Genomic DNA, 14,077 nt, shown 5'->3' with positions numbered 1-14,077 from the left:
GAAACATCAGGACAGAGTTTGGTTTATCCTGTAGTATCTCTCTTCAGAAGCTTGAACTCAGCAAAACTAATCTCCCATACTTTTTCTAGGAATTTCTACTTTGCTAGCACCTAACAGCCAGTGGCTGATACTTGGGAAGAGAATACAGGGACTGGAAAGCATCTCATGATCAGCGGTGAATTTTGGCATGATTAACAGGGATCAGCTTAGCAAAGCTGTGACTGTGACAACAGAATGAGGTAGCAGAAAACGAGATGATGTGTTTCTGTGGTATGGGTGAGCCCTTTGCCCAGCACTTCCCTGTGTGGTTAAGGAAAAGTAGGTGTAGCCACCAGTCAGAGCAGCAGTGTCACTAGCCAGCACAAAGGTCTTCTTGCCATGAGGATTACTGGTAGTGGTGTGGGAAAGCCATGATTTCTGCAGGTTTATTGAGGGCTAAACGCAGACATGGCACAGTACAGAAAGAAGATGTGTAAAATTTAGTTGATGGATGCAGTGGTGCTTCCCAGAGGATGGGTAACATTTATCTGGGCTGCAGGAATTTTCCCCAGTCACTGCCAGCAGAGTGGGTGCACAGGGGCTATCACCAGCCAGGGCAGAGTTAAGGTGAATTCTTTTCCCTGATCTCCACATTGGCAGGGCACAGATGCTTAGTGACTAACCTTCTGCCTTACCACATACATGAGCACAGACAGACACATGCACACTCACAGGGAAAATACTATTCCATGCAAAAACAACCATCTAAGCCCCATGTTTACTCACAAGTTTGTAACTAAACACAGTGTTGGCTGCAGAGGATGTCTGCACTTCACAAGTGTTCCTTTCCCTCCTTAAAGGAGAAGGAGTCCACTGGATGTGCATTTAAGTGCTTGCAATGTATAACTTCTTGTAGGAGCCATGATGGTAATCTCAGGCGTGGGCTTTGTCCTGAAAATCTGGACAGTTTTATTATGTGGCAGTTTGAGCACATCAAAGACAACCAGCGGTGTCTCTCGTCTTTCAGAACTGTCCTCCCCCTTCTTCCCTCACTACACAAAGCCCTCACACACCAAAAGTGAGCTCCAGCTTACTCTCCCCCACCTGTACTAGGAAGACATCAAGTAACTGGAAGCAATTTTTTGTGTGTTACATATCACAGGGTTAGCAATTTTCTGTATGGTCATGTACTGCCGTGGTTACACACTGCCCACATTCTACACCAGGGCCATTCCTCCCCACCAGGACTCCCACACTGCTCATCTGGGAAACCTTGACCATTCTCATGGCCACTATCACTCCCCTTTTACCTAAAGGCAGCCTCTGTTTGACATTTGAACTTCCAAAGTCTCCAGACTTCAATTCAGTCTCATTCCCCAGACCCTGACTGGGAAAGCTTTTATAAGCTGAGACAATAGTAGACAGAAATTTGGGCCTTCTCAGAAGGATCTGTCTTTGCATGTGGGTTGAAAAGAGGACTCAGACTTCCCAAGGTGAAAAGGCCACCTGAGCTGCTTAGAAAAGACTTTATTTTCCCCTGCCATGGAAAGGCCATCCACCTCCTGCTTCATGCTGGGAAGAGGAAGGACCTTGTGGAAGGACAAAGTTTCAAGAATACATGTCCCTGACTGAGGGAGGGAGTAGGGTTCAGATGCACCTACAAGGCTTTTCCTGCCATCATGGCATTGCTTGCACGAGGAGGAAAAGATGGACTTTCAATCACTCTGAGAGGCAAGACAGCCCTCTTCACCCAAGCAAACAATGTATAGGTGAGAGAATGTGGTCTGTTGGCACTGCCAACCACTTTGGCATCCAAGATACGTGGATTTACAAGCTCTGAAAACCATCAGCCTTGAAACAAAGAGGGTGATGGAGATGTCATTCTGTTGTAATACCTAGTTTCTGAAGTACTTGTGAGCATGTTGTCCTGATGTTCCTCCTTACAGCTTGTAGGAGGCTGGTGGAAGCAGAAAGAAACTCTCACACAAAGGGATTGCTCTCTTGGTTGACAAGCTCTTAGTGCCTGGAGAGGTTATTTATAGCACACACCCCAGTACAGGGGTGGTAACCATGCCCACAGGGCACTGTACCTCATGCCTTGCAATGCCTGGAACCAGGCATTGTTTTAAACTTGTATAGAAGGAAGGAGAAGCACAATGAGGAGGATAGAAGGAGAAGACAGACAGTGTATAGGAGGGGAACAGACTGTGTGGAACAGAACTTGGCATTCTTTGCTCCCCAGATTTCAACCAATTGCTGTCCTGATGCCCCATTTTGGAAGAGGCCGGAGCAGTGGTGAGACACATGAGCAGTTAGGATTTTGCTGGTGGAGATGAACATCAGGCTAGAGTTCATGATCAAGCCTTGTCCCAGGCTCTATAGCTCCCACAAGCAAGACTAATTTTTGAGTGGTGTCCTCATCTTCATACTTCAACCAAGCCTGTTTTGCTGTCAATGGTCATAATGGACCACTATGATAACTAATTTATGGGCGTTTTTTAAATGCTTTCTTACCCTTTTCACAAGGCAGCAGATTGAAATAAGCAACTTTCAGTGTCTTTCTTGGCACTGAGGTTCTATTTCACCTATTACAGTGGAGAATAAAAAATAGATATGGGCAGAGAAGAAGCCAAGTCTAAAAAATGGTCTGCTAAGTTGACCTTTTTCAGTGTCTCTTTCTTTCCCCTTTGACAAATGCCTTTTGGATCCTAGTGTGGGATTTTTTGATGGAGCTGAAGAGGAGAAGGCTGCATTTCTCTAGCAGTAGTCAGAGAATTTGGGTTTTTAATATGCTGCTGTTTGGATAGGCAAAAATCTCAGTCACACAGAACAAGCACCTCTGAACTTGCCCCTTCTGCTTTCTGCTGCACTTGTCACATCAAGAGCATTTACATTTTCTGTCTAGTGTGACAGCCACCATGACGCTATCCACATCGCTGTGTCTGGCCAAGCAGGTCTTTGAGTCTAGGCTCCAAGCAGCCCTGGAGCCTCTGGGGAGCTGTGTTCAGCCTCCTCATCCCTGGGGGAAGCTGGGCCACAAGTACCAGAGAGCACATGGTGCCTGAGCCTGGGGCCAAGTACATATCTGTGAGCAGCATATGTATGTGTAGGTCACCCTGAATGGTAGATAAGGAGTTGAGATAAATGAGTACTCAGCACATAGCATAGATAAGCTCAGGTGGGTTTCTTTGTAAGCAGGAAAGCTCCACTCACAAATGCTGTAGCTCAAAGTTGCATCTCTTATACCAAGCAAATGATAATTTCTTTCTAAAAAAACCCAAACCAACCAATATTTATAGTTTAGCTTTGTGGGTGTTTTGAGGATGAGGAGATGTTGGGGGTTTCCAAGCCCATGGCATGACTTCCAGATTTTTAAGACTTGTCACTACCTTAGCACAGAAATCACTATGTTCACATTGTGCCCGTCAAGAACAGCATTATGCTTCAAAGATTATCTCCCCTTAGGAGCAGCTTTTGTGTTCCCTTCAGTGCACTATATTAGTTTGATCACTGGTCTGAAAGCATGCAGTGAGTGTGGAAGGAGCATCATTCTCAGTCTGATGGAAGAAAGCAAGAATAAAGTGGCTTAGAACCATCACTCTCCTCACTGCACTTCACATGGCCCAAAGTAGTCTATATAGCTTATTAGCTTTGGATGTGGGGACACTGCCTAGTTACAGTAATATTTCCTGTCTTGTGGAAGAGCTGCGTTGCCCAGATCTGTGCTATTTGCACATCTGCTGTGCTCCATCTAATCAAACTCCTCAGAGCACTCCAAACACTTTCCAGTGTTTTCTTTAGCCACAAATGGAAACTTCACATCCTCTTTCATGTCACAGTAACTCTTATTACTACAGCTTTTCTAGGAAAAGCCGAGCAGTATTGCACTTCTGTCACCAATCTGTATGGGCGGTAGATTTTTATTGTATTGAGCATAAAAGTGGCCATATCCTGTGGCATCCTAAGATTCCTGGAGGTCTCACTAATAAAGCTGGATGGTGGGTGGTTATTTGATTTTTGGTCTTCTTGGGGAATAAAAAGCTAATGTAAAAGCCACCTTTTGGAAAGTGGCTGTTTTATTCTTGATCCAAATTCTAGAAACATCATAGGCACAAACTGATTTTTCATAGAACTGTAGAATCCTAGAATAGTTTGGGTCGGAACGGACCTTTTAATGGTCATCTAATTCAATCCACCTTCAATAAGCAGGGACATCTGCAACTAGATCAGATTACTCAGAGCCCTGTCCAACCTGAACTAGAATGTTCCCAGGGATGGGGCATCTACCACCTCTCTGGGCAGCCTGCTCCAGTGATTTACCACCCTCATTGTAAGAAAAAAAAGTTCTTGTATCTAATCTAAGTCTACTCTCCTTCAGTTTAAAACTGTTACTGCTTCTATATCAACAGACTCAGCTCAAAATTTTGTCCCCACCATTCTCGTAGGCCTCTTTCAAGTACTGAAAAGCCTTCTCTGCTCCAGGCTGAACAATCCTGATTTTCTTAGCTGTTTCTCATAGGAAAGGTGCTCCAACCCTCTAATCATCTTCATGGCTCTTCTCTGGACTTGCTTCAACAGGTCCATGTCCTTCCTGTGCTGAGGACCCCAGAGCTGGATGCAGCACTCCAGATGCGGTTTCACAAAGGCAGAGTAGAGGGGCAGAATCACCTCCCTGGACCTTCTAGCCATGCTGCTTTTCATGCAGCCTGGGATATGGTTGGTTTCTGGGCTGACTCTTGACCAGCCTCACATCCACCAGCACCCCCAAGTCCTTCTTAGCAGGGCTGTGATCAATCCATTCATCTCCCTGCCTGTAGTGATACCAGAGGTTGCCCCAACCCAAGTGAAATAGCTGTAGTCAACCACAGGATATTGCTGAGTATTTTATTCCACAGATTTAAGGATTTTAGGATAAACTTTTAAGTGATCTAGAAGCATGCTACAAGCAGAATGTCATTTATTATTTACAAAGAGTTGAAACTCTTGGGTATTCATTAGGGGAGAGGAGTTGTACAGACTGCTCAAATATTCTCTCTGTGCTGTTAGAAGTGCATATACAACAGGCTCCTGCTATCAAAAGGGAAACACTAAAACTTGCAGGAAAAGATAAGTGAATCTATAGAATAGGTTTGTAAACATAAATAGGCCTTTTAAGAGGTAAAATGTATACCTGAAGCACTGCTATTTTTATACATCTGACTAATAATCCAATCGATTTGGGGGAAAAAGTCTTTGAAACTCCTTTTTTAAATTAGCAGCACATGTCAAAACCAACAGAATTTCTTTGGCAAATCCTAGGTGCTTCAGCCCTTGCTGGATGTATGAATTCCAGTGAGGAACATGAGGATTACTTGGTTTAGTTTCATATCTGGGTTTTACTGCGAGGGAAGGGAAAGGAGAAAGGAAAAGAAGGGCATTTTCCTGGATTAAAAACCTGATGAGAAAACCTGGCTTGACTGACTTACCAGGGACAAAAAATGACAGACAGCAATGTCTCTTTCATGTTCTTTTTTCTATCTTTTTGTTAAACAAAGAGAAGTGAAGAGCTGTTTATGTATTTCCTCCCCCCTCGGTTTCCTCAGGGTTTTTCTTCCAGCACACAGTTCGTTATCAGGTTTCAGAATGTGCTTTGCAGCACTGAGTGAAGCACTGGATAAAAATACCAAACATTTGATATCTTACAACAACAAATCAGTTGGGAAGGAGCTTTTCTGCTGCTGTTGCTTCCACTCATGTTGTACTTAAAGGGGTACTGCCAAAATAAAACCAGAGAATGCAGTTTGTTCGTGCTTTAGGTATATACAATAGATGAGTTACACTTAGTTTTGTAGCCTTTAATGTGTCAGGGCAGCAAAGCACAGGAGAAGTTCTTTCCCCAAAACATGAGGTAATTCAGCAGATTCAAAGACAAGGTAATGAAAAAAGGGTGCCAGCCAATTTTTGTTCAAACCACAAATTTATAAACCTAATATTGAGAACACAATGTGAGAAAAATGCCCATGTCTTTTCTTGTAGCATATTGAAAACTGCACGGCCAGAAGGTTTGGGTTGATGCTGCCTTGGGTTGGTGATGACTAACAGACCACTAGTGTTGTTTTCTAATGTAATGAAAAAGTAAAATATCTTTTAAAATGTTCTTTTTGGATAGTGAGGAACACCCAAACATTTGTTGAGTGTGTGGCAAGCTTTTCTGGTTTGTTATGAGCCTCTGTGAGCTAACACCAGTTTGGGAGTCAATACAGAAGAACCTTAACTCTATGCAGAATCTGATGCCTGCAGAGCACCATTATTACTCTAGTCTCATCATTTTGAAGTCCTAACCATGGTCCACTTTAGGTGCCACAGAAAGTGTTTGCTCCTACTTATAAACATCCAGCACCAAAAATATGGTGGATGGATGCAGGTGATAAATGAAACACAAGAAACCAGTGCTGAAGTGTTGGTCTACAGGTTAGGAAATACTGCAAATCAGTAACCTAATCTTTCTTTTTGCAATTATCACTGGTTAAGGAGAGACCTGTAAGAGGATGAGACAGTTCTGGGGGGAGGTTCCAGGCAGCATAAGAAACAGCACATCAGTGCTTGTTTGAAAATGGAAGGTGCTGCAGTAAGCTAACCAGAACTGTGCTGTGACCAGGACATGGACAATTGAGAGCCTAAATACAAGGAGTAAGTGGGAAGAACATGGCAGGGGTGGTTACAGTAACAGGCTAGGAATATGATCCTTGCAGAGACACTACAAACAGATATCAGCAGGAGGAAATTACCCTGTCAAAGTAAGAGGAAAAGGTGTTTTGTAATCCTAACATGAGATGAGACTCTAGATATGGATGGTCAGGAAAGGCTGGATATTGCAGATGTTTCTTTCAAAGCATCTTTAATAATTAAACACTGACAGGACCTGAGGACACAAAGTAAAGACCAAATCCAAGGATACAGCCAAGTTACCTGCCTAAATGCTATGTAGTGTAAGGATATTATTCCCTGTCATGGTTTAACCCCAGCAGGCAACTTAAGTACCTCACAGAGGCTCCCTCACTACCCCTTGCCCCCCAAGGTGGGATGGGGAGGAGAATCAGAAAAAGGGTAAAACCTTTTCTTCTTATCTTGACAGGATAATATCTTCCTGCCCATATCCATCCAAGAGGTTGCAATAAAAACAGTTTCATTATTGAAACAAAGTAAACTCTTATAGTAATTTAATGAAAACGAAAAAGAGAGGCATAAAAGTCAAGGAAAACAAGTGATGCACAATACAGTTTCTTCCAGCTTCTTGTGCACCTCCTCACTGGCAGAGCATGAGAAAATGAAAAGTCTTTGAGTTAGGCTAAACACTACTTATCAACAACTAAAACATGAGCATGTTATCAACATTATTCTCATACTAAATCCAAAACACAGCACTGTACCAGCTACTAGGAAGAAAATTAACTCTATCCCAGCCAAAACCAGGACATTCTCACTAGTCAAAGTGTAGAGTAGACAAATGAATCTGTATTGAAGAAAGTGGTTGAATTATTCCTCACAAATAAATTTATCAAAAAGACAAGGTAAAGACAATCCCCTGAGTCTTGAAGGTGGGACAAGCAAATTCTACAAGAGGACACCCTGAAAGAAGAAAGTGGAGGATTCCCAGTGAGGGATGGTGTCATGGAGGCCAGGGGGAGGATAAGCTAACAGAAAGTGCTACCTCGAGGTGCTGGTTTCTAGATTTGGTCATGGAGAAACTTAAAGAGTCCCTGCTGGTTCTCCTGCAGAGCTGCTTGGCAGGGCCCACTAAGTCAGGAGAGTGAAGCCTGCAGATATTTTTCAGCAGAGGGCTTGGGCAAGGCTTGCCAACTGGCAAGCCACAAAGCTTGCAGGCAGCGTGCATGCTTTCTCTGAAATACTTGTGCCTGCCTGCAGTGCCAGTCTTACTTTTGGTGCTGTTAAAAAGCCAAAGGAATTACTGGAAGAGATGTGTAAAGTAAAGCTGAGGTTGGCTGCAATTAACGTCTGGTGAAAAGCACTTCAGCAGAGGAATCACAGGTTGAAGGGTTTGAATAGAAAAGACAAGGCAGCAAAGGGCCTGGCCTGCCTCTTACAGACAGGCAAAACGAGTCACCATCCCTGGAGGTATTTAAAAGACTGTAGATGTGGCGCATGGGGATGTGGTTTAGTGGTAGACTTGGCAGTGTTAGGTTAACAATTGGACTTGATAATCTCAAGGGTCTTTTCCAAACTAAATGTTTCTATGATTGCGTGACAGTAATATAACTTCTTACCTTTTTTGAGAGAGAGCTATGGTTCTGCAGTGGAGCCGTTTTGCTTGGCATTTAACTTGTCTTCTGAGCAACTTTGTTCAATTCTGGGTTGGGATGGAGCAGTGAAATATAATAGAAAAGATACTAACCAGCACAGATGGACAGAGTGCAGCTTCTGAACTGACACTGAAGGCAATGCTGCTGGACGTACCTGGTAGCCCAAAGTAGCTAAGTTTGTCTTGAAGTCCCTGCAGTGTGACCTCACAGAACACTTCCAGAAGAGCCCATGCTCAGTGTGAGAGTTTCACAAATTCGTCTTTATTTTTAGAATTTCAATTTTTCCATTTGTTGCCATGCATTTCTTTTCCTTAAGCTCTACTAATGTATTTCACGGCTACTGCTATTGGAGAGGAAAAGCACCAAATCCTGCCCACTGTGAATAAGCCAAGATGGGAGCAGCATTTTGCTCATCACTGGATCCTAAAACCCTCTGCTGAGAAAAAAAAATAATCCAGGTTACCTTGCAGTAGATGAAGAGCTGAAATAGGGCATCAGGGTGGTTTTGTTTCACTTGTCTTAAACAGAAGAAATTAGTATTACTGAGAACACCACATATATTGTAGATATAGTCATACTTGGGTTAATTTTCATCGTACTTAACTGTGGTTTTGTTTGCCCTTTTCAGGCATGAATAACCGTGAAGTCTTGGAGCAAGTAGAACGAGGTTATCGGATGCCATGTCCTCAGGACTGTCCCATCTCCTTGCACGAGCTTATGATTCACTGCTGGAAAAAAGACCCAGAGGAGCGTCCAACTTTTGAATATTTACAGGGTTTTCTTGAAGACTACTTCACTGCAACAGAACCCCAGTACCAGCCCGGCGACAACCTGTAAATCCCTGGTCTCCAGACACTGTCATGAATTACCAGGTGTTTCTCAGCCCTGTCCCACCTGCCCTTCACCTTCCAGCTCTGTGATCAGCTTCTCCAGAGTGCAGCATCTTCCAGCACTGCAGTGCACAGGAGGGGCTGGAGAAGCTGGGAACTTCTGCAGCCCTTGCCTATGACCACTTGTCCTAATAATCTGAATGTCCTGGATGAAAAGGAGAAAAACACTTGTTTTTTCTTAATCAAAGACTCCAAAACTGCATTGTATTGATGTTATGTAAACTGCAAAACCTCTGTTCATTGTAAATAGTAACTCAGTGCCAATAACTGATCCTAGTGCTTTCCTTTTTTTAAAACGCAAAACCTATGTGATTTTAACTAGGCTTCTCCTGATTCAACTAAAAGTATTATTTTCCAGAAGTGGCCTCTTTGTCTAATACATTTTTTTTCATGTTTTAACAAATACAAAATCAGGACAGGTGTTTGGTTTTTTGCTTTTTTATATATAAAATATATATAATATATATACATACCTGTACATACAGTATATGGGTGCTATTGCAGAGGAAACTCATTTGGAACTGAATGAATCCTGCTGCAGCAGTACCCAGAAAGCGATAATTTTACTGCAGACATGAAAACACTGGTGGGATTCTGAAAGCCAGTGATCTAATTTTTGGCTTTTGCCAAGCATGATTTTTTTAAATTGGATTGCACTTTTTGTTTATGATTATGTACCTGTAGATGGTTGTAACTTTGCTCTTTCAGGAATCATGTGCTGTATTTACAGTAATGTTTCCAATGTTTGACAAGTGTGTGATGATTTGTTCTTGAAATTAAAACGAACATATTTAAAGCAAGAAAACTACACCATCACCGTTGGAACTGGAAAATTGAAACTGCAAGGACTTCTTGTATCAAAACACGTATACCGAAACGTTTCAAAAAGATTTATTAAGCAGTGTAACCACATTCAGATGGTCTTAAAATCATAGCATTTTAGCCATGTCCCCCTGCTAAACTGTTGGTCATGCAACTAGGATTTTTCTGTTCTATGTGTAACATTTTTCCATTGTAAAATAAGTGTGTTAAATGTCCTGTACTGCTAATGAAATTACTTTCTCTGTGTCTGCAAGTTCTCCGGTGGAATTACTATGCACTTCTTTACATTTCATGGGGGATGCACAGAACAAAGTATTACCTTTTCAGTTGTCTGTACCAGCCTTGAATTACTTACGTTTAACCAAAAAAAAAAAAAAAATTCCTTTCTATTTCTATTGAGTTTTTAATACTGAGTTGCAAATTTTAAAGTCTTAATTACATTTTGTTATGGTTTATTTGCAAGTTTACATTTTAAAACTGTTTAACTTTCTTAATTTAGTAATTAAAAAAAAGAGCATTTTACATTTGGATAGTTGTTCTTTTGTTTAAACTGTGGAGATAATGGCAGAGATGAGATAAAAACTTTTTGAGAAGGGGTGTCATGCCATTTGGGGCATCATATTTCATAGGAGTATGCAGACCAGTTACCTGTGGGACATCATTTTCCAAATTATTAAGTCAATATGTTTTTTAACAGCTGGAATTCAACTGTAAGGAAGTTGGCTGAGTGCACAGCTAGTCTCTCATTTCTCTGTTCTTCAGGCAATTTGTTCTTTAGCACTTCTGTTGCATTTAACATGAATTCTCTTACATTTACAAGTGTTGCAGGAAAAGATTTTCTATGCCTTGTATTGCTGTTATTGCTTGAAAGGATTGCAGCCAAGTAAGACTTCCTGACAGTTGAAACTTTTTTTTAAAATTATTTAATACTTACATTGTGGATTCATATTCTGAATATTCACCCATTTTCTAAGGAGAATCTTTCTCCATTCCTGAAAACTAACCCAATAATCAATTGAGATTCAGAGAACAAATTGTCATCGTGGTTTTAATATTTTCTATACAAAACTTTGACTGAAAATCCTCTTGCAAAGGAGGCTTCCACACTTAGCCTTTCTCAAAGTGTGAATTTATATGGCAATGTTGCTTGTTACCAGATTTCCATGATAAATCGGTTAACGTTTTACTTGTAGAGTCTATAAGTAATGTTATGTACATGATATATTCAATGTTGCTGTACCTGTAGCTGTGGAGTACTGAAGAGGCCATGACTCTTGTTGGACTTTTAGCTTCCTCTTAGTACTTACAAAGCAAGTCGTGGTCCTCTTTTTTTTCCCACAGCTACCCCCCTGCCTTAAAACATCATCCACGGAACTGAGGACTCCATAGTAACTCAGCGGGCGGCGGCGCCACGGTGTCACCTCCTCAGCCCAGTGCTCAGTGGCAAAGCATGGCCATTCTGCCAAGTTCCTTAGCAGCCTTTGCTATGCCACAAACTTAAGTGCAGTTTCCATCTGTAATGCAGGATGAGCCTAAAACATTAGTTTGCCTATGTTTCTCATTGGAAGTAAGACTCAGATGGGGCATTGTTGGGGTTTTATGGCCTTTCTTTCTGATTCTTGGGTTTGCTGTTTCTTGTATTGCATTCGGTCTCTGAGTACCATGTTGGTCTCTGCCGGATCTCTGCCTGCAGCTGGCTTGTGTGCAGACTGGTGCCACTGTTGAGTGGCAAATCCAGACCATTTCTCACCGGTAGCTCTTCTGCTTCTTTTTATTAATGTTGGGAGTTTTGTTGTTTGGGTTTTTTAATCTCTCAAATAAAAACATTAGCAAAAAATTTAAACAAGGTTGTTAGCATTTTTGCTCTAAATTAATAAAAGCCTTTCCTTAAGCACTGTGTACACATCACAGTGTGGTGACTGTAAAAGTAGAATTTATGAGATTGAGAATCTCCTGTTCCCTCCAGTAATTTTTTATTGTAAGGCTAAATAAATTCCGTCCGGATAAAAACAATTGACTAAATGCTTCCCCCTCCAGCCCACCTGATTCCCAACCAATCCTCAGTGTGCTGATGAAGTTCCAGAAGAGGTCTGCCAGAAGACCTACCAGTAGCTGAAAGGACTTCGCTGGAGGATGCAGGCATCTCTAGGACAAGTTTAATCCAATACTGGTCCCAGGAAAAATGACAGGTGGAAATGCAAAACTGCCACAAAAGGGACAGGTAGTAGAATTATTATATTTCTGTGGGAAGGAAATTATGTAAGACTTGGTGGGTCTTGGAAAAAGACCAAAGTCTAGTGCCAAAAGGCACTAACATGATACTCTTTGGCTTTTGTAAACAGTGCTTGACTTAGTTCTGTGTGGCACTCCGGTTTTGATTTAATTACCACTGTAGGAAAAACAAAGTGAACAAAATAGAAAAGTGATTGACTGCTAAAATGACAAGAATAATCACAAACAGAAAATCTCTCTCCAATGTGAGTGTTTCTCCTGAAGCCTCTAGACTGGAAAGGACTACCTGCAGACCAAGAAGGAGGATTGTTAAATGTACTTGACCTTGCCACGTAACTTCAAGGTGAGTGAAAAGTTGCTCAAATGTATTTTAATATGCACCATCTTTTTCTCAATAAAAAATGCAGTACACTAATGAATGCTACCATATTGTACCCAAGGGGTTTGAGGGCCTCACATGAGGCTGAGCCCAAGCATGCAAGAGCTATTAGGAGATATACAGTAGCTCCTCTTCTAAAGTGTAGACAATATTCATTCATCAAAGAAGGCTTTTCCTGTCTAATGGGAAATTACCACCAGCAGTGCAGACAAAAGGATATTTATTTTCTCCAGTCGTGTCAGTTTGAGGGTCTGTCTGTCTTTCAAGAATAATTGAAGTCTGTTTGTAGCTCAGAAATCTCATTGTGTTCTGCAGTCTTGGTAAGCAGTGATTATAATTTCCTGTGACTCATACACAGGGATATTTTATCACTGAAGGGACTCCTGTCGACTGGAGCAGCATTCCCTGCCATCTTATCTGAAGCAGGCAGCACTTTAGTTTCAGGTTTTCTGCACAGACCAGAACCTGTGTCCTTTCAGCAGACATGGAAAAGTGACCCTTGCCAGGATTGCCACTGGAGTAGGGTACAAGTGTCTCACTCTCAGTGTTTCTGAATTTCTCAGGAGAACTGACAGCTAAAACCAGGTTGCTGAGGTTCATTTTTAATGTTAGAGGGGAAATGGTGTCTTCACTGAAGTCTGTAAGGTATTTTCTGTTGATTTTTAGTACAGATACTGTTCGTGTGTGTGTGTGTGTGTGTGTGTGTGTGTGTGTGTGTGTGTATGCATTTATATCACAAAAGGAAATTCACACACAAAAACATCTACACCCACATCAATCCCTCTCCTTGTATTCCTCCCCTGCAACTGAATGCATAACAAAAACGTAAGACCAGAACACGAGTAGATCAGAGGACAAAATAATGTTAACAACAAAAGAGCTTCTCTTTTTTTTTTTTTCTTTCTTTTTTTCCTCCTGGTTCCCACTACATGATCTGTTACAATCCCTATTCCCAAGCTAGGAAAGAGGTGGTAGCAGCAAGCACTGCTGCCACAGCCCAGTGATGCTATGGGTCTCTGGCTACTGCAAAGAGCAACATGCAGCTGGTTTCAAAGGAAGAGAAAACATTTCTCCCAAGGGCATGGCTGCAGTTTGGAGCCTGCGGCGTGAGTATGCAGGAGGGCTGAAAGAACTGCCCTCCCAGGAAAAACAGGTCATTAGCTGGTAGGCTCTACATCATGTCGTGCAGAGGGAGAGCCAAAGGTTGCAGCAGCAGCTGTGTTTGCAGCACCAGCTGTGCTCACAGCCCCTGTGCTTCCCTGTGCCCAGGGATTTGGGTGATGAGATTAGAGCAGGCTGAGGAGCATGAACTGCGGATTCTGTTACCAAGTGTAAATATCTTCTCTGTTACAGGCTAGGGGTAAATAGTATATGTTCAAGATGGGGAAAAATAATCACAGGACTGGTGTGGCCTGAGGCTGGAGGGCAAGTGTTGCATCTGCCTGACCAGGCCAGATGGAAGTTTGATTGTTCAG

At 42.1% G+C, this 14,077-nt stretch overlaps 1 protein-coding gene across 1 annotated transcript in view; it reads left to right on the top strand.

The window, feature by feature from the left end:
* FYN (FYN proto-oncogene, Src family tyrosine kinase) overlaps positions 1 to 9,551 on the top strand; it is a 54,048-nt gene extending 44,497 nt beyond the window's left edge. The window contains exon 12 of the mRNA XM_009078936.1: positions 8,908 to 9,551. Coding sequence (XP_009077184.1) covers positions 8,908 to 9,116 — 209 coding nt within the window. The 3' untranslated portion in view covers positions 9,117 to 9,551. The remainder of the gene's footprint in view (positions 1 to 8,907) is intronic.
* Positions 9,552 to 14,077: the final 4,526 nt, after the last annotated feature.

Source organism: Acanthisitta chloris, unplaced genomic scaffold (genome assembly GCF_000695815.1).
Source record: "Acanthisitta chloris isolate BGI_N310 unplaced genomic scaffold, ASM69581v1 scaffold18057, whole genome shotgun sequence".
NCBI classification, from domain to species: Eukaryota; Metazoa; Chordata; class Aves; order Passeriformes; family Acanthisittidae; genus Acanthisitta; species Acanthisitta chloris.
This window is presented reverse-complemented; position numbering and strand designations above follow the sequence as displayed.